The sequence below is a fragment of the Gobius niger genome (assembly GCF_951799975.1).
Source record: "Gobius niger genome assembly, chromosome: 19".
NCBI classification, from domain to species: Eukaryota; Metazoa; Chordata; class Actinopteri; order Gobiiformes; family Gobiidae; genus Gobius; species Gobius niger.
Genome location: NC_136870.1, coordinates 7345965 through 7372828, shown reverse-complemented (window position 1 = coordinate 7372828; position 26864 = coordinate 7345965). Strand labels below are relative to the sequence as shown.

General features: G+C 40.8%; 1 protein-coding gene across 1 annotated transcript; it reads right to left on the bottom strand.

Moving 5' to 3' along the window:
• Window positions 1–566: 566 nt before the first annotated feature.
• Window positions 567–25394, bottom strand: LOC306978298 (voltage-dependent T-type calcium channel subunit alpha-1I-like; the record flags this gene model as incomplete). Its single annotated transcript, XM_079576821.1, has 17 exons — window positions 567–581; window positions 731–751; window positions 1185–1340; window positions 2926–3043; window positions 4482–4646; window positions 4719–4867; window positions 5712–5919; window positions 6572–6711; window positions 6774–6866; window positions 8560–8854; window positions 9069–9225; window positions 9311–9399; window positions 15105–15241; window positions 17928–18170; window positions 22564–22791; window positions 23336–23415; window positions 25355–25394. The coding sequence occupies 17 exons, from the start codon at window positions 25392–25394 to the stop codon at window positions 567–569; spliced, it is 2334 nt and encodes a 777-aa protein (XP_079432947.1).
• Window positions 25395–26864: the final 1470 nt, after the last annotated feature.

Below are 26864 nucleotides of genomic sequence, written 5' to 3'. Positions count from 1 at the left end.
AATGCAATGTAAAGCGTCTTTGAGTGTCCAGAAAAGCGCTATGTAAAACCAATGCATTATTAATTGTAAACATGGTGTAACAAAGGTGTACACAGCTTTGTAATGTCATTCTTAACCTCTTAACCCCCACTTTAACCGAGTGCAAAGTGACGACAACATGGCAACAATGCAAGGAAAAAGATCCATTAATATCAGTTTGTAGCTTTCAAATTTCTTAAGATTTGCAAACTTTTAATCAAACAGAGGAAAGAGAATTGGACAAAACGAGAAACTTTTAAACAAGTCAATTTCAGTCCAAACTGCAGCTGAATATGTTTTAGTCCATAGTTTTCGTATTTTCGATGAACTTATACTGCAAAAAGTGTTGAGTAACATCAGCATTTTCAGATAAAGTTTGATCTAATGCCAGTTTTAATCCAATTGAATTCTTGATGACATTTAAGTCCTTGATTTTGGCACAATTTAATCACTTTTAATGCTTTTTAATGCCCCGCGGAAACCCTGTAATGTGTAACTACACATAAGAGCGGGCTGTAGTCTAAAGTGAGACGCTATGTCCACCTTTGTTACACCTTGTAGGCCTTTGTTACACGTACACACAGTTATTAAACCTTACACTTTAATGTGTATTTACCTGCACTTACACACTTACACTAAAGTGTTACCTTACAGGGTCTAATTAATGTTTGAGTCATGTGCTTTGAAGAAAAAATAGTGTAAATAAACTCACCTCGTCGCCGTCCGGTTCCATCTGCAAGAAAAACAGGGAGATGTATCCGTATCAGTGAAATGCACATGGATTTATGTCACAAAGACTATATACTTTCTGTGCTTTCTCTGAGGCATTAAACTAAAGAGTTAACTTGGCTATGGGGTAGATCGTTTGTCAAGACAACCAACACCAAATGTATGCATATTTTTGGGTTGAATGAACTAGACCTTGTTCTACAGAGACATGGAGGGGGCAAACAACAGCTGGTTCAACAGCTCATAAATACTTTTATTTCTCTAACGGCTCAGTTTAATCCGAAAATGTGAAGATCTCTGCGGATATTTGAGAATTTGTCAAATCAAAGCCCAGGCCTCTGTTCGCTCCAGGGAACGGTGCTCCAGACAGTGCAGTGCAATATTTCAGTGTGATCTACAGGAGCGTTCACTTCTCTGGTGTGAAAGTGCACACGTACCTGCTCGTGGAACGTCTCCACGACGATGCTGACCAACACGTTGAGCAGCAGGTATTTGCAGAGCACGATGACCGTGATGAAGAACAGTGCTGCCCAGGCGTTGGTGGCCTCCATGCCCGTGTACATCACAAGGTTCCAGTCGCTCAGGGTCTGGATCTGCGCAGGCATAAGATCACACATACTGTTTACTTTGTGCACTGGTAGAATTCTGCCATAGTTTCCCGGCACAATAAAAGATCATTGTAACTATCCAAACAGACGATTAAAAATGTTTATTATACGGCTCTTCACAACGTAAGTAGAATGCTCCGTTGATTTGAATGGGATTTCCCAATGTTCTACCGGTCATTATTTTCTGATAATGACCGCTGCCAATGGCAACTGAGTTCGTGCTTTCATATCACTCCGCGCGTACCTAGCAGCGGACACTATCTGTCCCCGTCACTGAGAGAGAAGTTGGGGGAATTGCTCGTGAAGTTAGCGTGAGTCTGACTTTCAACCTACCCATAGATTCACCACCATTCCTCCAACTGCGCCTTCAACTAAGTAGCTAGGCTAGCTACTAGCCTTGCTGCTTCTAGCCTAGCAAAACGTTGCCTAGCAACGCACAAACTTTTGGGAACTATTTGTCGCGGAAGTCATTAAATAAACCGTTCGACCTTCATAAAAGTGTACAAAGTTTATGTTGTGTGTGTTCAGTTGGCAAATGGCCGTATAATAAGCGGGATAATGTATAGAACGCTGGTCATTATCGGGAAAATAAGCACCTTCAGGGTGAAACAAGAACCCTCCGCTTCGCGTCGGGGTCCGGTTCGCCCTGTCGGTGCTTATTTTCCCGATAATGACCAGCGTTCTATACATTATCCCTTACTTACCATACAGCATTCATTAAGAAGAATACTGCGGATACTCAAAAACTATCCTTAATCTACTACTAGCATTTTGTGCCCTATTCGCACAGGATTAGAATGATGAAATATTACTGACAAACTCCGAATTCCCCAGGTAATTCTAGTCCCGTGCGAGTTGGAGTTTGAAAAGTTTTTGACCAGCATAATAAAGTATAAATAAGGGCAACATCGATTCAAAACGTATTTTGACCAGAATGACCAGACATGAATGCTGTCTTTTTTTCATCCATTTAAAAAGTATGAAAGAGAATAACTATATGGCGTAATTATATTTTCTATTCCTACAATGCAACAATATGGATGTTTTGTACATTCTAATTGGATGTAACATAATTTAAAATATATATAGCACCTGTAGGTTTCATATGTCCTCACTTTTGAGCCTAAGTGTCCTGCTTTTCAATGTCATGACCTGGTGACCCTGGCAATGGGAAGGCTCACAGATAAGGAGCACTGAGCTATACAGTCAATACTAGTCTGGCGACTTAAAGGGACTATACAGAGTTTAAAAATGTTAAAATTATGTATTTTCCTCCCCCTATATGTTCCAGCCATGTCCTAATGTGTAGAATGAGCCCAGACCTACGAATGAATAAGAGACTTGTTGTCATCATTCAGTTTCCATTATCCTAACATAATTTCTGTAAACCTGTGTGAATTACTGACATTGCTGATCCGGTGGGAATGCAGATAAAAATAACCAACGTCCACAGGTCATTCTAATCCCATGCGAATACGGCTTTTGTGAATAAAACTCAGAATTTCCATGCTGAAAGAAAAGCTTATGTTCTATTTATTGGCTGTGAGAGACTGCGTGTGAATGAACCGACCTGAAACACAGTGACCATGGCCCACAGCAGGCTGTCGAAGTTCCGGCGGGCGTGGATGGGGTCTTTCAGACTGGACAGGAAGTTGGTCTTGCAGCCGAAAATATGCATACCGAGCACACTGCAATGAGACACACACAATGAGCTATGTTATGGTGTTATATACTGTATATCCGACAAACAACAGTTGAAGTTCAATCCTTGAAGCCCCTCTTTCCTTTACAGGGGACATGTATACAATATTAGCTTTGAACAGAGGCATGCATCGGACGGTACCGGACAACGTGTGCTTTTGTTTGGGTGCGTTAACACAATTACGGCCAAGCTGTAGACGACATCGTTTTCTCCTGGGACACGGACATTGTTCAGCTCACGATGGCGGTAATTAAGTGTTTAGTTGACCTATGAGAGCCTTTAGGTAGAACACAAGGCAGCGCAGAGTAAATGAGGACATGAATGTGAGGCTGCCATCAGAGACCAGAGCTGCTTGTAATAAACCACGGCTCAGTCGACCTCTTCTCTCTTTATTAGCGACGCCCTCTCGCCAGTGGCACACAGCGCAACAGCTGCGCTATGGAAGATAATCATCACGTTTGGTGCTCGCCCAAAGTCTGGAAAAGTTTTGAGACTATCGGCTAATTTAAGTTACTTGCACCGCTACCTTAACGTGGTGGAGGGGTTTGAGCACCCAAATGATCCTAGGAGCTCTGTTGAGAGACCAACAGGCTCGGTTAGAACCGTGAGGCCGGAAAAGTGGGAAAAAAATGGATGGATGGATGGATGGATGGCAGGATGGACGGTGAATGTCATTGGGTTCTGAAGTTAGCCATCCCAAAGTTATTTAATTGATGTTTGGCTGACAGACCAAGCTAGTATCCATGGCAACGCAGGTCTTGTCACTCAGACAATGTGAGCGCCTCCATAGATACAGACGGCATCTCATCATAGAAGGGGGCGTGGCTTCGCCGAGGGGGAAAATAGAATCTTTAGAGAAACACAATTTTCCACTCTTTTTAACCATTTTCTGGTTGAATATGAACTTATTTATTACATATAAATAAAGTCAAGTGTAAATCGGGCCCATATGGATATTTTCTCACTGCAGATTGTTCAGTAGAAGCGAAAAAACGGCAGTTGTAGCTAGCGCTAGCTAACTGTTAGCATTAGCCCGATGCTAACATGTAACATCAAGTTAGCATTCTCCGTTATTTATGTATTCATGGGCTGTTGAACCACTTTGCTCCTCTCCATGTCTTTGTATCTTTATTTAATAGAAATAGTATAATCATATTTCAGCATTTGTTAAAGTAGTTTTTGCATAATTAGAGAAAGTTTAGATTTTTCTCCAAATTGTTTTCCCCCTTAACTGTTTTTAAACATGACCACATATGGGCGATTCCAGAGATGCCGTCTGTATCTATTGTGGGCTCGTATGCTCCTCATATGCGATTCAGACGCACAGTGTGAGTTGATGATTAATGTATGTCAGTAACCTCCTGGAGAAGCATGAACACCTCGAACCTTCCCCAAACGGATTGTGGGTTGGTGTGGGATCTTACCTGTACCAGTAGATGCTGAGGAGCAGCAGTGCGCAGAGCCAGACGGCCTTCTGTAGCGTCTTCCACAGCACGAGCAGCAGCTTCCTGAGCAGCTTGGAGCAGAGCACGCAGCGGGCGAACTTGAAGAGCGCGGAGTATCGTGTACGGGAAATCACCTCGCCGATGCTGCGCACACAAAGCAGGAGTTAGCCAGGTCTGGAGAGGCATGAAGGACAGACGGATTCGGGTCTGAACTACCTGACGACAACGGTCACAAACTCCGCAACTCTGTGGAAGTCTTTGAAATAGCCCCACGAGTGAGCGGCGAGTTTCATGAGCATCTCCAGCAGAAACAGGATGGCGAAGACAATTCCGCAGATCCAAATGGCGTCGTCCATTCCGTCAGGCTAGTGGGAAAAATAAAATAGTTATTAAGTACTGTATTGGTGTGGGAAAGTAATCCGAAACGGGTCAGAGTCACTGGCATCGAAGAAATGAAAGTAAATCTTTAGGTCTTGTGTTGATGCTGTTATTCCATAGACTTCACTAAAGCACTAGTAGTTTCAGCTCAAATAAAAGTTTTTCTTTTTCCCAATGTTTGCCCCACTTTTTTCACATTTTATCACCCATATTGCCATAATTTTTTTCTCCTTTTCCAATTTGTTTCCCTCATTTTTGCTAACTTTTATTACAAACATTTTTCTATATTTCTGCCATTTCCCCCCCCATCTTCCCCAATTTTTCCCTCAATTCATTCCACATTTTCACCCATTTTTTTTACACAATATTTCCTTAATTTTGCCACATCTTCCGCACATTCTTGTCCTGTTTTCTGGTTCTAGGTGACAAATACTAAAGTATATGTATTGGAAAAAGTATCGTTCAGACATCAGTATAGAAAACCAGGCATCATTAAAGGGCCGGTATTGGGAAAAACAGTACCCAGCCCTAGTCACCACGTTGAGATCAGAAAAGGGTGTGATTCATGTGTTTGTCCAGCAGTACACATCTCAGTCCTTTCTAAAATGTGAAAAGTGGACATTTACTGTGACCTAAACATCGATATTTGACATTTGATCATTTCAAATAATTGCAAGGGACTCTAAAGAGATACTGTGCTGAAATACTGTGGTTCTTGCTCTTTGGTGGAACAGAAAGTTATTGAAGACAAAGAAAAGCCAGGGCACTTTCCCTGCGTCCTGAGTTGAAAGTCACTGTCAGATTGCCTGAAAGAAGAGCCGGAATGGTTACCTGGTCGTGGTGTTCAGCTGCGATTACGGCGGTGCTCGCGATCGCGAACAGAAGCATGACTTGATCGAACAGCTTGCTGTCCACAACTTTCTTGAGTTCGGCCCTCACTGGCGTCCACCAGGAGAGGAACCTCTGCACCGCCTGGAGACTGTAGAGCCTTTCCCATGACGCAGCCACTGCTCTGCACCAAGGATTGTCTGACCAAAACCTAAAGAGAGAAAGAGGCCGATGAAAAGAGCAGTGGCCTTGTAGATTTGAATGTACGCGCATTAATCGCATTCATATTTTTTGTCCCCCTTTTGTTGCGTTTTTTGTTGCTGTGCATAACTTCAAATCAAAACAATCAAGTGACATCCTGTTTCAACCCAGCACACCAAAATAAAAGCACCATCTTATTCCTTCGTTCAACTTTCTTTCCGCCTAACTATTAACAGACAAACACTTAAAATGTGTGCATGTAATTATATTCTTGTAATGTTGCAAGTACCTACTGAACTAATCAATCAGATGAGCTGTGAGTTTTTATTTTGGCGTTCTAGATCGAAACAGGAAGTCACTTCTTGGGCGCCGTTGTTATGATTTGAAGCTATGCGCAGAGTCAATTTGTCGCTTTTTTGTTGAGTTTTTGTCACATTTTTGTTTACAGCTCATAGGCCAATGCGACGCCTCATTTAAAAGCTAAGACCTTGCAGTTCCTGAAAATATGTGTGAGATCTGTGTGATCTGGTCTCTTAACCGCCTTAACCGAGCACATTTTCTCCAGTTTGACTTTACCCAAATCTAAAAGCTTCTTGAAAAAAAAAAGGATCAAAATAGGAGGATGAAAACACACAAAAACATTCAATCTCAGAGCTTCTTACCTGGTAGCCCAGGAGATGATCTTGTTGAGCATGGTCTCCAGGAACCCTTGGTCGTCGTCATGCTGATGTTGGTCCATGGTCTCAGAGAACTGTGCCGTGATGACGACGGCACACACATTCAGCATGACAAATGCGCCGATCTGTCCAGAGAAAACTCATTCAGCTCTCGCACAGGATGCATCATGAAGACAAGTGCACTTACGATGGTGAGGATGACGAAGAACAGGAACGACCAGAAGGAGTAGGCATCCATGACCATGTACATGATCGTAGTCCATCCCTCTAAGGTGACCGCCTGGAAAAAAGACACAGCATCTCACACCATGTTTGCCCCATTTTCCCCCATTTTTTTTTTCTAATTTTTTGCCTCAATTTGTCATTTTTAGTATTATCACAAATACACATGAGCGCGAGCTTTAATCTAGAGTGAGAGACTCTGTAGCCCTTTGTTACACCTACATCTTGTACACCTTTATTACTCTTCGAACACAGTTATTAAACCTTGCACTTTAATGATGTGTAATGACCTGTACTTAAATGTGTAATCACTTTCTTGTTTCCTGTACCTACACATGGAATTTGTGGGCTGTAATCTAAAGATTTACCGATCGATCTACGTTCCCACTCTCACCTATGGTCGTGAGATTTGGGTAATGACCGAAAGGACAAGATCGCGAATACAAGCGGCCCAAATGAGTTTCCTTCGCAGGGTGGCTGGGCGCACCCTTCGAGATCGGGGGAGGAGCTCAGTTACCCGGGAGCAGCTCGGAGTAGAGTCGCTGCTCCTCCACGTCGAAAGGAGCCAGCTGAGGTGGCTAGGGCATCTTTTCCGGATGCCTCCTGGTCGCCTCCCGCGGGAGGTGTTCCAGGCATGTCCTAGTGGGACAAGGCCTCGTGGAAGGCCCAGGGCACGCTGGTGGGACTATGTCTCCGAGCTGGCCTGGTGTCGCCTCGGGGTCCCCCCAGAACAGCTGGAGGAGGTGTGTGTGGATCGGGATGTTTGGGCATCTCTGCTGAGACTGCTGCCCCCGCGACCCGGCCCCGGATAAAGCGGAAGAAAATGGATGGATGGATGGATGGATAATCTAAAGTGTTACTGGTGGTTTCTCTGAGGGCAGGGAATATGGAGCATGGATGATTATGATTTTAATGAAAACAATTTCACGTTCATATGAGCTCAGGAGAGTCCAGCCAATTTATATTTAGATTCCTGACATACAATTATTTGAAATTGTTTTCCTGTTTTAAATATTCCTTGTTTGCTCTTTAAAGTAAAACTTCATAAAAACAAAAATGTTTTTGTTTTATCCTCCTCGTGCCTCGAGCTCTGCTGTGATTGACAGCTGTCTCTATGGAGACTCAATGGAAAAGGGGACGGAGTTAAGTGTGTCTCTGCTCAGAGTGACTGCGGGGCAGAGGATCAGACCGGGGCAAACTCTGGCCTTTGTGAAGCAGCAGAGACCGTCACTGGAGTCACTGGGCTTTCCACTGGGTTTCCCTATCTCAGGGCCACGGCCTGTAAGACCAGAGGAGCTCAGAGCAAGGGTTGTCCTGTCCTCAGGTGTAAAACTACTTTGGGACAATCAGCCTTCACCTACAAGGCACTAAAGCCTGGAAATGTTGACCCACTGAACAGGAGGGAGAGTTTTAACATAAGCTCAAAGAGGTTACATGAGCTCATCAAACAAACTGAAAATAAAGTCTGAAGAGAAGTTTTGGTTAACCCGTTAACCCCCACCCGAACCAAGCACATTCTCTCAGTTTTGGCTTTACCCAAATCTAAAAGCTTCTTGAAAAAAAGCATCCAAATAGCGTCAAAAACGGGGATGAAAAACACAAATGAGGCATTACACTGGCCTACAGGCTGTAAGCTCCAGTCAAGAAGCTTTTAGATTTGGGTAAAGCCAAACTGGAGAAAATGTGCTTGATTCAGGCGGAGGGTAGGAGGTTAAATGAATGCTTCCTCTTTGGTCTGAAACAACATCTACCTGGAAAATGGAGATGAGCGCGTATCCGATGTGATCAAAGTTGACGGTGTTCCGGAACGGGTTGTCCTCGCTGTTGCTGCATGTGTTGTAGAGCTCATTCCAGTCCACGCACTCCCCGGTGAGGTTGACGCTTGGATCGAACAGGTCGTCTGGATGCAGGGTGCAGAATGTGCCGTTGTCGATGTAGGCCGGGATGTCTTCACAGGTTCGCATGCCGTGGCGGCTCGGGGCAGAGCACAGGAACGGCAGCATCCTGTTCTTCCCGTAGTATGGGGGCATCGACCGGTTGTACTTGCTGTGAACATAACAGGCGATAACTATAAGCATAGATTGTTACTGAATCAATATCAAAAAGGAGAAAAAAGAGCAGTGTCGCTTCCAAATGCATCTGTGCGGACGAGAACTCCATTGATTTCAAATGTTTCCAATAAGGACAGAGTTTCCACAGTTAAAAACAGCCGTAGAGAAAGTACTTGAAATGTGATGCAGTGTCGCTTTTTTGTACTTACGCCGCATCCTCGTCCAGAAAACAGCGCCGGTTCAGCTCTCCTGACCAAAGCTGAACGGCGACTGTTCCAAAAATGACAAACACCAGGAAGCACACGGCCACAATGGTCAGGAACATGGGCAGGATCTCAGAGAGCATGGCCACGAACATGCGCATGTCTGCGAGGACAGATAAGAGAGATTTTTAACAGTTGAGCTATTCACGGCGACTCGGGCAGATTCACCAGAGACACTTTGGACTTACGCGGGATTCTCCTGACCACTCGCAGGGGCCGGAGGATGTCGGACCACAGGGAGAGATCAACTTTCACTTTCAGGGTTATGCTTGCGATGCTGAAGACGAAAACAAAAATGTTCTTTCATTTACCGTATGTTTTAAACTTTAAAGGAATAGGCCACCGTTTTTATATACTAAGATATGTTCTTACCTCACTTTAGTCGAGTTAATATATCCCCGTCTGGTCATTGTCCGCGCGCTCTGCCAGGCAAACGGAGCACATACGCAGCCTCTCCCATATGTGACATAGCTCCGAAAAAGCTCACGATAGAAGCTACCAAGCTCTTCCACGTGTTCCCTATTTAAATAAAGTTACGTGAAGTGTTTTCATGCGAAGTATATTACACAGAAATGTAACGTGTCGATTTTATAAGCAAATAAAAAGGGGGACTATATTGTGAGGCGTAATGATACGAGGAGTAAAACGTCCGCGCAGTAACTCCTAAAGGTTATTGACGGAAGTGAGCGGGGGAAGTCTTTAGGAGTTACTACGCGGACGCTGTGCTCCTCGTATCATTACGCCTCACAATATAGTCCCCCTTTTTATTTGCTTATAAAATCGACACGTTACATTTCTGTGTAAATATACTTCGCATGAAAACACTTCACGTAACTTTATTTAAATAGGGAACACGTGGAAGAGCTTGGTAGCTTCTATCGTGAGCTTTTTCGGAGCTATGTCACATATGGGAGAGGCTGCGTATGTGCTCCGTTTGCGTGACAGAGCGCGCGGACAATGACCAGACGGGGATATATTAACTCGACTAAAGTGAGGTAAGAACATATCTTAGTATATAAAAACGGTGGCCTATTCCTTTAAAAGGTAAGTGTATATGACAAATATGTGATTACAACACAACAAAAATGCAATAAAAAAAGTTACAATCAGTTTTGCAGGTCTTAGCATTCAAATGAGGCGTTACTCTGGCCTATAGGCTGTGAGCCCCAGTCGAGAAGCTTTGAGATTTGGGTGAAGCCGAATAGGAGAAAATGCACTGGGTTAAGTTGGAGGTTAAAGGTTAAAGGTTTTAGGAAAAGTCATGTTCACAACGACACATAACACATGACTCTGTGCATGACTTCAAATCGCCGCCCAAGAAGTGACTTCCTGTTTTGATCCAGCACGCCAAAATAAAAGCAGACAGCTCATCCCATTGATTAGTTCAGCAAGTACTTGCAACATTACAAGAATATAATTAACCCTCGTGTCGCCTTCGCGTGTCATTTTGACCCGCTGTCATGTTCCGGGCATTTGGATGCAAGGTGACACAAGGGGGCGCCCTTCCAACCTTCTCAGTGTAAATGTGAGTTGACTTTCTTCAGAGTTAGACTTTAGGTCAGACACCATGAGTGACAGTAACATGACGCTAAATACAGTGAGCTCTTTGTTTGCAGTAAAAAGGCTGAGGCCTCATTGCTCTTCAGTCACAGACTGAGAAGTGAAGAAGGAAGTCGTGGAGCTTCTGCTTTAGACAGAACTTCAGACTTCTGCTGCAGGTAAGAGTCATGTCATATCATATCAAATATTGTAATCTGTAAAGCGCTTTGTGATTCCTTTTGGTATGAAAAGTGCTTTATAAAGTTTGATTGATTGATCATATTCTAAAACTAAAATCTGTAGTAAAAACATAATATATGGAAAATAGTTATTACAATTACAAAAAGAAAAATATTTGAAAATCATGTATCTAATATAAAAATTAGTTTTTTATTTTATTTACTCTCATTCTAAAGAAGAAAACCCAAACAAACCCTAGCCATTTGTATCTGCTGTAAAGTCATGTTTGTCCCAGTTCCTCTGAGTCGTGGTGGGTCATGGTGGACCATGACAGATGTGGACAGGACTGTGGTAGATCTACTTTTACTTTGGAGAAAATAGTTACTATAGTAACTGTTGAAGAAATGAACCTCATGAGCTGCTTCTGTAACATCTGTCCACATCAGTCCTGCTGCACCACGACTCAGAGGAACTGGGTCAAACATGACCTACAGCAGATACAAATGACCTGGCTTTTTTTTTTTTTTTTTTGAATGAGGGTAAATAAAAAAAATATTAGATTGATTGATATTAGATATCAAATATTTTTCTTTTTGTAATTGTAATAATAATTTTCCATTTATTATGTTTTTACTCCATATTTGACTTTCAGAAAATGATATGACTCTTATATGCTGCAGAAGACTAAAGTTCTGTCTAAAGCAGAAGCTCCATGACTTCCTTCTTCACTTCTCAGTCTGTGACTGAAGAGCAATGAGGCTTCAGCCTTTTTACTGCAAACAAAGAGCTCACTGTATTTAGCGTCATGTTACTGTCACTCATGGTGTCTGACCTAAAGTCTAACTCTGAAGAAAGTCAACTCACATTTCCACTGAGAAGGTTGGAACGGCGCCCCCTTGTGTCACCTTGCATCCAAATGCCCGGAACATGACAGCGGGTCAAAATGACCCGCGAAGGCGACACGAGGGTTAAATGCACACATTTTAAGTGTTTCGCCTGTTAAAAGTTAGGCTGAAAGAAACCTGAACTAATGAACTGCTGAACTAATGAATAAGATGGTGCTTTTATTTTGGTGTGCTGGATCAAAACAGGAAGTCACTTCTTGGGCGTCGTTACTATGATTTAAAGTTATGCACAGAGTCAATTAGATACAGACGGCGTCTTTGCAAATGCCCATTTATGGTCATGTTTGAGAACAGAAAACAAAAACTAAATAAACTTTCTCCCATTTCTCTACCATTACTTTAACAAATGCTGAATTATGAATATATTTTTCTACTAAATAAAAATACAGAGACATGGAGAAGAACAAAGTGGTTCAACAGCCCATAAATACACTGCGTTCCAAATTATTATGCAAATGACATTTTTCTAAGATTTTCTAAATTGTCAACTCAAATGAGAGTCAATTTTCAGGTCTTTAACTGGTAGAAGTAAGGGATAATGTATAGAACGCTGGTCATTATCGGGAAAATAAGTACCGACAGGGCGAACCGGACCCCGACGCGAAGCGGAGGGTTCTTGTTTCACCCTGAAGCGTTCTATACATTATTCCGCTTATTATACGGCCATTTGCCAACTGAACACACACAACATAAACTTCGTACGCTTTTATGAAGGCCGAAAGGTTTATTTAATGACTTCCGCAACAAATAGTTCCCAAAAGTTTGCGCGTTGCGCTGCAGCGTTTGGCTAGGCTAGAAGCAGCAAGGCTAGTAGCTAGCCTAGCTACTTAGTTGAAGGCGCAGTTGGAGGAATGGTGGTGAATCTCTGGGTAAGTTGAAAGTCAGACTCACGCTAACTTCACGAGCAATTACCCCAACTTCTCTCTCAGTGACGGGGACAGACAGTGTCGCTACTACGTACGCGCGGAGTGATATGAAAGCACGAACTCCGTTGCCATTGGCAGCGGTCATTATTTTTTTAAGTAATAATACCAGGAGTAGTTCGAAATCCGCACAGTAATCTTCACTTTACTGTGCGGATGCCAAACTACTCCTCGTTTTACTACGCCTTACATTATAGTTCCCCCTTTTATCCGCTTAGAAAATCCACATTGTTTAATTTTGTGTAATTATACTTTGTAGTGTAACACTTCACATAACCATATTTAAATAGGGAAAACGTGGAAGAGCTTGGTAGCTTCTATCTTCACCTGTTTTGGAGCTATAGAGGAGAGAGGGAGAGGCTAAATGCTAACGCCGTCTGCGCTGTGTTTACGTGATAGAAGGCACAGGGGAAGACCAGACAGGTCCTAAAGAACTCGTCAAAGCTAAAGTAAAAACATATCTCAGTATGTAAAAACAGTGGCCTATTCCTTTAATATAGAAGCTGCAGTTACACGTATGACCTGAGGTGGCAGTAGTGAGTATAAAATGGCTAATTTGCATCTAGCCCCTTTAATAGTCCGCCAGAGAACGTAAAACGTACTTAATTACTTTTTATGATGAAACGAAAGCCGTGTTTACACTGCACGATATTGGCCGTCTGCGACAAACGATCACTCTTCGTGGGTAAAATCTTAGGTCGTAGGTCGTACAGTGAGACAGGGACAAAGAGTTAAAATAGAACCGTTGTATGACCAAAGACGAGCTACGACCGACATCAGGCAGTGTCTAATATTTTGGAGGGCTAGTCGCAGAGTGAGCCTCCTCTCGCTGCAACTAGGATCTCTGTCAGTGTCCTGTCAACACCGCACGCCGCCAGAGTCAAAGCAACAGAGGCCGGGCATGAGCGGGCCCTACCCTGCACTTTCCAGGAACCCCATGTCCCCAAGCACCTCACCAGCAGCTCAGGTACTTAAAGTGCATATGACACATTAGACAAATTTCTGTTGGACCCGGAGGTAGAGCGATGACATCGTTGCTTAATAAACATATGGAAAATGCTATGGAACTTTACCTCTATCTATGTCACTTCCTGTCAGTAGCTTAACCACTTAACCCCCACCTGAACCAAGGACATTTTCTGCAGTTTTGCATTACGCAAATTAAAAATTATCTGGAAAAAAACGTCAGAATAACGCAACTAAAATGTGACAAAAAAGCGTCAAAAACTCAACAAAATGTGACAAAAACAAGGGTAAGAAGAGACTGACAAGAGTAACAGAAACATGGCAAAAACATGACCAAAAAGCAACAAATGAAGCGATAAAAAAGCAAGAAAAAACGACAAAAAACACGTAAAAACGCTTCAAATATTTGACAAAAACACGGCGACAGCGTGACAAAAAAAGCTAGGATCAGGTTTTGAAATGGAATATTACACTGTTGTCCTCCAGTCAAGAAGCTTTTCGATTTGGGTCAAGCCGACATGGAGGAAATGCACTTGGTTCAGGCGAGGGGTAAGAGGTTAAAACATCAAATAAAAAAACTTTTCTGCCCAACATTTCTTCATAAAGTGCATATGACACACTAGACACCATTTTTGCAAGATTTGACCAGATTTTGCTAAAGATTGTAACCACATTTCTTTAGTTTGGCCACTTTTGTGATGTTAATATTTTCACCTCCTTATTGGACACAAACAATAAGTGACATGGAAGAAGGTAAACTTAACAAATGTACTGACTGTGCATAACTTCAAATCACAACAAGTCTCTTCTTGGGCAGCATTGTTATGATTTGAGTCAATTATGGGCTGTTGAACCCTTTTGCTTTGCTTTGAATCTTTATGGGGTAGAAAACTATTCATAATTCAGCATTTGTTAAAGTAGTTTTGTAGTACTAATTATAGAAAGTTTAGATTTATTCTCCTCTTTGCTTTTCCCCCTCAACTGCTTCAAACATGACCATATGTGGGCGATTCCAGAGATGCCGTCTGGATCTATAGTGGCTGTTTCATTGCATAAGTGGATGCATCATAAAATAAGCATCGCACGGGGTAGGTTTTGTAATTTTTCTTCTCTGACATGAAAACTAATACATTAAGGGAGTAAACTTGTCAAAACTCTCCACTTCAAACACTGCGTGAACAATCAATACTTTCACCACCTCATATTGCAAATGTAACATCCAGGAGCAATGACATTATAAAGTGCATATGACAGGTGTTTATGTTTGCTAAATATTATTCGTCTGATGGGATAGTGATATAATAAAACCGACTTGCACAGATCCAATTGATCGGTCAGATGCTTTTAGCAATGTTCTTTTCACCCTTAACAGCTGGATGGGTTGTTGTGCGGTGTGGCTTCCAATATGATCATGCTATAAAATGAGGGTCACTTGTCATTTGCACTTCAACTTATGACAATCAACTTACTCGGCGATCAAGATGATCAGGTCCAGCTTGTTGTAGTGGTCGCGCAGGAACGTTCCGTCCGCCCCAGACAGCCCCAGGGCTAAGACTCTCATGGCGAGCTCGATGGAGAAAAACACCGTGACCAGGGTGTCCACCAGCTGTATGACAAAACAAAGCATTACTTTCACGAATATAAAGTCAAAGTAGTTAAGCACATTTTTTTCTCTAAAGGCAAAAAAGTGGACGAAAGTGGACGAAAACATGACTAATAAGCAAGGAAAAACGTCAAAAACATCAAAAAAGCGACAAAACACGAGTAAAGAGTGATGAAGAAGCAACAATAAATCAGCAAATCGTTAAAATCAAGAAAGTAAAAAAGTTGGAATCTGTTTTGAAGGTCTAAGCTTTCAAATGGCCTTACAGAAGCTTTTAGATTTGGGTAAAACTGAACTGGAGAAAATGCACTTGGTTAAGGTGAGGTTTAAGAGGCTAATGAGACAAACTATGACTGAAATATCCAGATAAATAAATAGAGATTAAAGCTAAATAGAAACTAAAGAAATGGCTAAAGTTTTCCATCCATCCATTCATCCTCTTCCGCTTTATCCGGGGCCGGGTCACGGAGATGCCCAGACTGCCTGACCCACACAGCTGTCCTGGGGGAACTCTGAGGCGACACCAGGCCAGCTCAGAGACATAGTCCCTCCAGCGTGTCCTGGGCTTCGAACACGGCCTCCTCCCAACAGGAACACCTCCCGAGGGAGGCGACCAGGACGCATCCAGAACATATCCATATACCATCCATAAAATGTGACAAGATTAGAGAGTTTAGGGACAAATGGGACGCCTCAGTGGTAAGAGACCCCCGTGTGTATCTAAAGTTGGACAAGTTAAAGTGCATATGTAAAACATAGTTCACACAATTATATTTAACATTTTGCTAAAACTTTTACTCAGCTTTCTGTAGTTTGACCATTTAAGTGATGTTTACAGTTTCATTTACTTTATTGGACACTGACAGAAAGTGACATAGAGAGAGGATTGAGTCAAACTGCTCTGGAACTTTCCCTCTATCTATCTCACTTCCTGTCAGGAGCTTAAAAAATTATATAACTTCCTTGCCCAATGCCCAAAATTTCTTCCTTAAATTACTGCTTCACTGAAATAAAATGATGTTCTTCATCTAAATAAGTCAAAAGCATTATAACCTGTCATACGCACTTTAAATTTTAAAGTGTTTCTGTGTTTTTACAGTTTTTTTGAATGACAATGTTGGGTCCCGAGTTACACCTGTGTTTCCAGTAAAATGTTGAATATTCAATAAAAATAATTGGATAATCTAAGCGTTTACCTCTATTTGTAAAGTACAAGACTGTTTTGTCAGTATTTAATGTCCGACAGTTCTGACACAGCCAGTCAGCTGTCATGGAATTTAGATTTAGTGCAAATTGTAAATATGATTTATTACATGGATAACATCTGTTGTAAGTAATAACTATAATTTTATTTCAGTGAAGCAGCAATTTGAATGAAGAAATAGACACAGACGGCATCTCGTCATAGAAGGGGGCGTGGCCTCGCTGAGGGGAAAATAGAATCTTTTGGGAAACACAATTTTTCACTCTTTTTAGCCATTTTCTGGTGGAATATGAATATTTATCACATACAAATAAAGTCAAGTCTAAATCGGGTCCATATGGATATTTTCTAACAGCCGATTGTTCTGTAGAAGTGAAAAAATGGCAGCATTAGCTCGATGCTAACATGTTAGCATTCTCCGTTTTTTTTAAATGTATTTATGGGCTGTTGAACCACTTTGCTCCTCTCCATGTCTCTGTATCTTTATTTAGTAGAAAACTATTTTCATAATTCAGCATTTGTTAAAGCAGTTTTTGAATAATTAGAGAAAGTTTAGATTTTTTTTCAAAATTGTTTTTCCCCTCAACTGTTTTCAAACATGACCATATATGGGCAATTCCCTAGATGCTGTCTGTATCTATGTTGTGAAGAAAAGTTGTTTTTATTTTAATGTTTAAACTGCTGACAGGAAGTGACATAGACTATAAACATATACATATACATATACATATATACATATATATATATATATATATATATATATATATATATATATATATATATATATATATATATATATATATATATATATATATATATATATATATACTCGGGGCAGTGACCCCCAAACTGGAGGAGTGGCTCCAGCAGATCCCAGGAAATACATCAGACATCTCGGTCCAGAAAAGTGCAGTTCTAGGAACAGCAAAGATACTGCGCAGAACCCTCAAGCTCCCAGGCCTCTGGTAGAGGACCCGAGCAGGAGGAAAAAGAGAGACCGCCCGCGGAGGGTGAGGAAGAGTTTGAATTTATATATATATATATATATATATATATATATATATGGGCAACTGCATTTTAAATGTGCTTTATAAATAAACTTTGACCTTTAAACTTTGACCTAATGGACCCCCTCGCAAACGAGATGGAACATCTCAAGGGGCATTCCATAAATAAACTTACTTAAACTTACTTTAACCTTTAGAGATAAAGTTTGACTCACTCATTTCCCATTGACAGAACATGGTCGGCATTTATGTCAGTTCTTGTCAGTGTCCAATAGGGAAGTGAAACTATAAACATCACAAAAATGTTCAAACTAACAAATTGTAGTGCTTTAGCAGTCTCTGGCCTTCAATCACTCTGTGAATGAAGTGAAATAATACACCGGGTATGCTGTTTCTGGCGAGGAAACATGGTTACAAGCTCAAACATGCATAACATGTACCCTCTCCTTTGGAAATCTTCATCAAAACAGTGGCTTACCTCCAAGAATGGGCCCCTGTTGGTGCAGGGGTCGTATGCAAACATGGCGCAACATCCAAGCACCACCATGAGGGCCGACAGGTTGTTCCAGTGCGGTGCGGCGTCCACAGTGATCCACAGAGCCCAGCGCCGGAGCACATCGCTCTGCTTAAAGGTGAAGGCCTCAGGAACCAAGTCTGGATACAGGAGGCTCTCCTCGGGGCTGCCTTCAGGATCCTCTGCCACCATGATGGCAGGACCACCCTTCAGAATCGAAAGGAAACATTTAAGTACCAATGCAAATTTAAAGACACACAGTGAAATATTCTAAGGTCACATGTTGTGTACAAGAGCAAATGCAAAACTCACACTGAAAAAGTGTTAGCCGTGCATTAGCATTAGCATCGAGGCCCAGTTGCTAAGTGAGAGAGCTCACTACAGCCAAACATGATTAGATTTAAATTAATTTCTACCTTACAAAAATCGATGACAAAAATGTGCATTATGAAAAGAGGAAAACACATTTTAAACCAAGCAAAAACATGGCAACCACCTGTCTGCTTCCAGCTCATAGTACAGATGTTTTTTTGTTTTGTTTTTTTGTACACAGCTAAACAGGAAGGTCCTAAATGTCTTAAATGTCAAAGTTCCCCCCACAATCTTATAAAAAAAACACCCTTAACGACACCACATTAAAATATTATGTCTATGTCATTTATCAATAAAATATGCTATTTTGTGGGCACATTGCCCTTCAGTTAGCTTTTAGCTAATTTAACGTTACTGTTTGATATTGTACAGTATTATGGCCCCAAATCTGACATGACTTGTGCATGTGCTACTCATTTTGCACATGAGCAAACGCATGGTAAATGACCCCAAAATCAATTTTTCACCAACATTAAATTTAAAAGTGACAAAATTGTACAAAATACAGAAAAAACTGTGTGAGAATACTTACCAAATGTGGTGGTGAGTGTCTGTGACCAGCGTCAGGTGTGGTTTGGAAAATCCTTTGCTGAGTCGAAATAAAGCAGCTATCAAAAAGAAAACGTGTTTGTAAAATCCTTTGCTGAGTCGAAATAAAGCAGCTATCAAACAGTACAGGTAGGCATATTTTGTAAAATCCTTTGCTGGCTAGAAGTAACGCTGCAATCAAAGGGAAAACCTGTTAGCAATATTTTTCAAAAGTTGTTGCCAGGGAATTGTTTAGAATCACCTGTGCAACCAGTGCATTTTATAAATTCATATTTTTTCAAGAAGGCGCTCTCAGCCTTTGTTTACATTCATATTTAAATAGGCACAGTTCCAAACAGCTGACTGCCAACCAAAAGTCACAGGACTGATGGTCATCTTTATGTATTATTAATGAAATATAATGAGTTTGTAGTGTCCATAGAGTCTCAGTCAGTCACTTTTATCTACCGCCACAATTTCCTAATGCATCCCAGTCTTTAATATGGTAAACCTGGTCACCCTACCAATGGAGGCCATGTTTAAATTATAGTCATGTCTGAACAATATCTAAACATGTTGTAACAGTGTGAGAACCACTGGCCCACAGTATATTCAACACTATAGGAGCACATTTTACACCAACATCGGGGTTTATTTGGGTCAAATAGTTGGAGTACATTTAACACTGTCCACAGTTGTTTTTAAACACTGTGAAGAGTAAAAATGTTCCCTCATTAGCACTCAACTGACGGTAACCCAGTGATGTCTGGCCATTTTAAAGAGTTGTAATATATTCTAACAAAGTGTTTATTGGCCACTGTAAAAGAATATACTCCACATTAGTGTTTATGGGATACTAAAAATGAATCTTACTTGGTGTTGCACTGCAACTGCTAAGTGTTAAAATCTACTCCAAATGAGTGTTCATTCAATAGTGAATCATGAAATGATGCTTGGGGTTTATCTTAAATTTGGGTACAGCGTTTAAAAAAAAAAAACAGTGATGATCAACAATGAGTTGCTTCAGGAAAACGGTCATGCCGTTACTTAATATTGGAGAAAATATACTGTTGATAATCTGCAATAAAAGTAATTGCTTCCAATGTTCTTCTCCTTCTGGTATCAAATCTCCAAATATCAAGGCCACATTAAAAGGCCACAGGAAACATTTGGGCAGGTATCCTCATCAGCTAGGCAAAAATGGCAAAAATACTTTGAACTGAATAACTAAACACATCCAAGAAGTGTGTGTAATCCCAAATTGTCCCCAGTTACTTGAACAACTGTACCATGTAGAGCAGGGGTTCTCAAACTTTCAATCAAAAGGTCAGAAAAATTAAATTCACAGAAGTCAAAAGGTCCAAAAAATGTATTCTGCCTTCATTGCACTAAGACTGTAATGTTAAACATGTTAAATGCAATTGTAAATATAATCATTTAATGACCAGATTGCACTCTAAGATGACCAAAAAATGCATAACATTGGAATCTATTAAAAAAAAAATCAATTTCCTGTTGTCTGTAAACTCCTAAAACAAGGTACAAAGGTTGTCGCCAATCTAAACGTGCATTACTCAGACAGCTGTGAACTTGTAACTTTCATGGTTGAACATTCACAATGATAGAGTTGGGTTTTCTAAAATAACTTTTTCATCATACACTGTTAGAAATAAGGTGTCAAAACTGTACCTTTAAGGGTCCAACAGCTCGTCACTGGGGTGGTACCCTCAAGGGTACACCCATTGTACCCTTTAAAGTGGGTACAATTTAGTACCCACATAGTTTGTACCTTATGGAGAACAGATTAGTAACCCTTGGGACAATAATGGACCTTAATGTATGGGACAAAAACGGACCTTTATAAGAGGGTACAAATTCGTCCTTTTTAGGGTACCACCCCAGTGACAAACCCATTGTACCTTTATGGGGACATATTTGTACTAACCACAAACAAAATATTTTCAGCCATTTATTCATTTCATTAAAAAAAATGAGTTTTCTGAATTTTTCACATTTGAATTTTTTACAACATTCTCTAAAACCAAACATGCATGGAACTTTCAAATGTGCTGAAGTTCTGTTTTACCTGTAACTTTCCCAAGTTTGATTCTGATTTAGTGTTTTTGTTTTCTTTCGACACAATTTGCTGAAATAGATAATACACGTGTCTGAATTGAATGGAAGTATTGAAACAATATTGCATATCTGTATTAACCTGGCTAACACCAGGCTGCTGTGTGCGCTCGAATTATTTCGAACTGCACAACAGCCTGGGGACCATGGCCAAATCTCCGGTGGATTTGGGAACCAATCACAGAGCGAGGAGGGACGGCAAGACGATGACGCGCTATTCGATATATGGAAGCTTGTAGTTTATTTACGGATAATTAAAAAAAAAGTTTATTTACGGATCCAACGTGACAGCAGCAGACACGATGGTATTTTTTGATCAAGCTTTAGACCTTGTTCTAAATAATTTAGCTCAAAAGTTTACAGCGGGTACGTCATACGTCATCTCATACGATGATATGATTGGCTGGGGCTACGTGCAGACGCATGAGACTTTTTTTTTTTTTTTTCGTATCGCCCAATAAACGACTATGGACGATCGTAAACCACACCTCTCCTACGAGAAAATGAATTGGTGGTCCCCAGACTAAATATCACTTGTGATTTTAGTCTGGTGTTAGCCAGGCTATATCTGTATCGCATATCGAAAGCTTTTTCAATATAGAGGGCAACAAAAAGATTGACGCCCTTTTTGGTGTTACTATTAAGATGAATGGGGAAACAGCGACTGAGATCTTCACATTTATGTCTGAAAATAACATTTTATGTTTTAGATATTTGTCTACTTTAAAAAAGTAGGCAAATGAAGATATTTTATGCTGTAGAAGATTCACAGTTAATGTTTTTAAAGTGGGCTAAAGTCAGCAGGAAGTGAGCATGTTCAAACTTTATAATATAAAGTGTTTAGCCGTTCATAGGCCAAAAACCAAGCAATATTGAAATATAAGAAGCTGCAAAATCACTCACTTACATGGGCATTTGAATTTGATCCAATTTGATTAAATTAAGTGATTATGACGGCCTAAACACTTTATATTTAAGTCTGAACATGCTAACTTCCTGCTAACTTTAGCCCACCTTTTGCTTCTTTTTTATATTAGACCAAAATATAAATGTATAAAATGCTATTTTTCAGACCTAAATGTGAAGATCTGTCAATGTTTCCACATTAATCTCAATGGACGCAGCCTCTGGTTTACCTCAAAAGGGGACATTGACCTTTTCATTGTTCCCCTCTATCGTGCACCCTAGTTAAAAGACGTTTTTTAAATATAAATCTTACAAATGAACTGGCAACAGTATAAGGAAATAAAACATTAAAATTAACAACCTTTTGATGACATATTCCATCATATGCAGGTTAATGGTAACCTTGTGTTCCTACGTTAAAGTCATACTGGAACAGTAATTAAACATTTCTTAATGTTATGTACAAAACACCATCAATGTTATAAATGTCACGAGGCTGAAAGTCCATTATGTGTCCTGGATATATTACAGTCCAATCTCAGTCCTGTTGAACTGCATAGGCATGTAGGTGTGCATCATAAGACTTCGGAACAAGCAGTTTGCCACACAATAGCCATTGCGTATCAAGGACCTTCTCACCCCCCTCAGAAATGTTCAGTACCAGGTGCTGAAGAAACGTCAGTGTGTTCTTCAGGTAAGGAGGGTATTCCAAATTAAAAACATAGTACGCACAAAAGACTGCAATCATTCCTTCTTCAACTCCTGATCCCTGGCACAGATCTGTTCCATCCACCATAACTGACACGGGGATCCTCCTTGTGAAGACCGTCTTCCAGTCCATGTCAGTCAGCTGTACAGTTGGGTAGGGGGTTGAACTGAAGGCACCAGACTGTAAAAGAAAAATAACACAGCTATCATGAGCGCAAAAAGGTTTTAGTGCTAGGGTACGCTCATATTGAAATGTTGAACTTTAAAAATATGAGTTTTCTACCATTTTACTATGTTCCTCCATTTTAACCTTTTTGTTGCTCCCCTCTATATTGAAAAAATGTATGCGATGTACGGACATGCAATGTTGCAATATTATTACTTGGATAAACCGTTCCATTCCATTCAGACACATGTAATATCTTATTTTGTTTTTTTTGGGGTTGTTTTGATGTGATATACAAATTGGCTTGATGAAAACAGAAACATTTAACTGTAGTAAATACAGATATATACCAATTCAGGAAGGGGCAAATACTTTTCACTGCACTGTATATTAGTAAAAAAACAAAAAAACACAAACACAAAATTGCATTTCTCATGGTGAAATATTAGTTTGTCAAAGTTAAATAATTGCTCTGTATTGTCATCACTAGAGCCTGTAGCAAACGTTTTAACACATTCCTGTTGGTTGAAAAGTTAAATAAAATAGGCAAAAACATTACCTGGCACAGTATGACGACTTGTTCAATTTTCTCTTTGAAGAGGTAGGGTAGCAGAATGAGTGCTGCTCTGAAGTCAACATCTGTGAGAAAGAATAATTAGATTTTAGTTCATAGTATTTTGGTAAATGCTGCCCTCTAGTGTTCCTTAAAATCATGTTCATAGGCGTGTGCACACCCTTCACACAGGTGAACTAATGGTGAGATGAGCCCATATCGACAATATCAGGCATTTCAGCTTGCAAAATTGTGGAACAATTTTATGCATGAAACCTGCCAACAGTAGTTTAAATATTTATAATTCTATTTGTTATTTCATAATTATCTTATGCTCCGCCTGCTCTCCTGATTGGGCCACAACGTCTCTCCTCTGTCCCAGTAACAGGAAGGCTTGTCTCAAAATTGATGCACAGATGTGCATCAATTTATTAAATTTGCAATACATTTAGACTTACAGACTATCACTTTAATGCTCCTTGACTTGTAAAAAAAAATGCAGTGGATTAAATATTGCTTAGACAAAAAGAAATGTCCAAGCCATTTGCACTCACTTCGAACTGTACTGCGGCATGGATACCATGGCCGAAATTTTCACACAGATTTGGGGACCAATCACAGAATGAGTAGGGGCGGCGAGAGGATGACGCACTATTCGATATACGGAAGCTTGTAGTTTGTTTACGGATCCAACATGACAGCAGCCGACGCAACGGCATCTTTTGATAATTTTGATCAGCTTTAGACCGTGTAGTAGTATAGTTAAGCTAATAGTTTAGCTTGGGTACATCATACGTCATCGGGTACAATTGATACAATTGGCTATGGCTTCGTGCAGATGCATATAATAAGACATTAGCGCCCAATAAACAGAGCAATCGTAAACCACAGCTCTCCTACAAGAAAATGAATTGGTGGTTCCCACACTAAATATAACTTGTAATATTTAGTCTGGTGAAAGCCAGGCTAGAAAACCGTGATCATTTCGGTCACAATAACAGTGAGGTTAAATGTTCATACCGTGACACCCCTAGTACAAAATAGCTAAAATATTGAATATATAATACAAGGTTAGAGCGGGGTACTTCTTGAGGACATCGACCACTGTCATCCCATCCACAATTTCCTTCCTCCGCCAAGCAAATGTACGCCGCATGCGGTCTTCAACAACTGAAACATCCGGGTTGACCCTCTCATACTGCACATGCAGGACTCGTACAGAGGAAGCATCTAGAGGAAGCAATAGAATTTGGAAAAAAAAAAAAGACAAAACAAAAAAAATAACATTTCATTTCACTGCCTCTTTACATTGTACAATAACTGCAATATCATTGGATAATGGCTATAGCTTTATCTTAAAAATATACTATGAAGCACCTCAGATGGAGTTCGCCTGCGTCACATGTGTCACATCCAGCCAACTGTCTTGATTGCTTTTGTCCAAACTTCTCCTTACTCTTTTTCACTTCATCTTCATGGATCAAAGGTGCACGTTCCGATTTAAATCTCCGTTTGAGTGATTGATGCCAGCATTGCCAGGTATTCTAAAAGTCAAAGTTAAAATGAGCTGATTAGGAATTACAATTCAAATTGAAATACAAATCAGAAATTGCAATCAAACACTATTTTACATCCAATACCATATACAAGTCCTTTTCATTGAGTATGACATTTTTTCACAATAAAGTCTATTGGATATACTTACATGAGCATTTCCTCCAAGGTCTGCTAGGAAAGGTACTTTTGAATGCTTTCAGCACTTGAACATATTCAGCATTAGTAGGATACCTGTAAAATATGACAATATTTTACTGATGAACTATCAATGGTACAAAGACCTTAAGAAGAAAGTTTAAACAGAAAAAAGGAAAAAATAGACTAAGGAAGGGAGGGTACTGGTGGCACCTCTAGAAAAGAAATGATTTCAATTTGAACGAATTGTAAAATTTTAGCAATTATACACACCACAATAAAATATATGTCATTACTGTATTGCACTTGACAAAGTGCAATTAATTCACTCACCACTTTTAGTGAATTTAAACGTGTAAGCTTGAGCAGCCATCTGTCCTCAATACAGGATACAGATTACTTCTCAAGTACCGCTTACTAGATGTAACAGTAAATTATTGTATTCCACTTGATACTGGTGTTAATCGTGGGGCAGCGCCCTCTAGTGGCGGCAAACTCTATAAATAGTGGGGGCGACGTGAGCTCGGCACCATTCTGTCAATGCGCAGCCGAGGTAAGGTCACGGTTGTTGGGGTGTCTGTTTAAGTTTTATTTCTACATTTAATTATCATTTGTATGAATGTCGTATGATAGTAGAATTATTAAGGACATGTTTTAGTTAAATAATTTCTACATTTTTATTTGATTATTTGTTAAACCACCACTAACGGTTTGTAACGTGTACCCCCCCCCCCCCCCCACTAGCTGCTATGAGTGTTGGTGTTCCAGGTTCAAGGCTGACCAGCCGTTTTTGTCTGTTGCACAGGTACATTTATTTATTTTTACATTTATTGTATTTATTTTACCATTCTGTCAATGCGCAGCCGAGCTGCTATGAGTGTTGGTGTTCCAGGTTCAAGGCTGACCAGCCGTTTTTGTCTGTTGCACAGATAAAGAACCCTTGTGAAACAACCCCGTCTCCTGACCGTTACTAAATAACACAACGCAGAGTCATCCACGTTACACTGGTGCCGTGACCGTTTTCTGTGACAACATCGAGCGGAGGTTAGCCTGTGGACACCGTGACGCAAAAGCCGCCCGGCAGTTACATCCAGGATCCAGCGGGACTTGCCAGCGCCAACTGCCCGCCCTCCACGCATCAAACTCGGGGCCGCTCGAGCTGCTCGCTTCGGCCAACGTCTGGATCGTGCGTCAACTGGAGCGCGCGCCCTCGGAGCTACGCAGTACGCACCCGCCCTCCACGCATCAACCCGGTGCCGCTCGCGCTGCTCGCTTCGGCCAACGTCTGGGCAGCGCGTCAACTGGAGCCAACTGGAGCGCGCGCCCACGGAGCTACGCAGTACGCACGGACTCGTTGCAGCTCAGAGGAGGTGTCAGTGATCTGCATCGGTCCTTGATGCTCTCAGGTTTTACCATTGATGAGGTTAAATGGTATTTGCGCTAATACTGAATGAGTTTATTTTACATGTGGCTGATGCGTTTTGGTTGCTATTTGCTTTGATGCAATGAACTTTTTTTTTCCTTCTCCCCTACAATTCTGAGTGTGATTTGGGACAATTTTGACAGCTATTTTAGTTTCACCTCAAGTTTTGTTTTGTGAAGTTTTACATTGAGTCATGGAGAGTACTCCTGTTGGAAGAGGGAGGGGCCTTCCAGTCTTCACCTCTAAGCCTTTAGCTAGTCTAGGCAGAGGTGCTCTTTTATTTTATCCAGAAGCATCCACACCAAAGCTGAGCTATGGTTTAAAACAACCTGGCAATGTTTCTTCTGTGAACCCAAACTATAATGTGCGCCCTGATGCACAGGGAAATGAGGGTGTAAGTGAACAGCTGCTAACTGATAT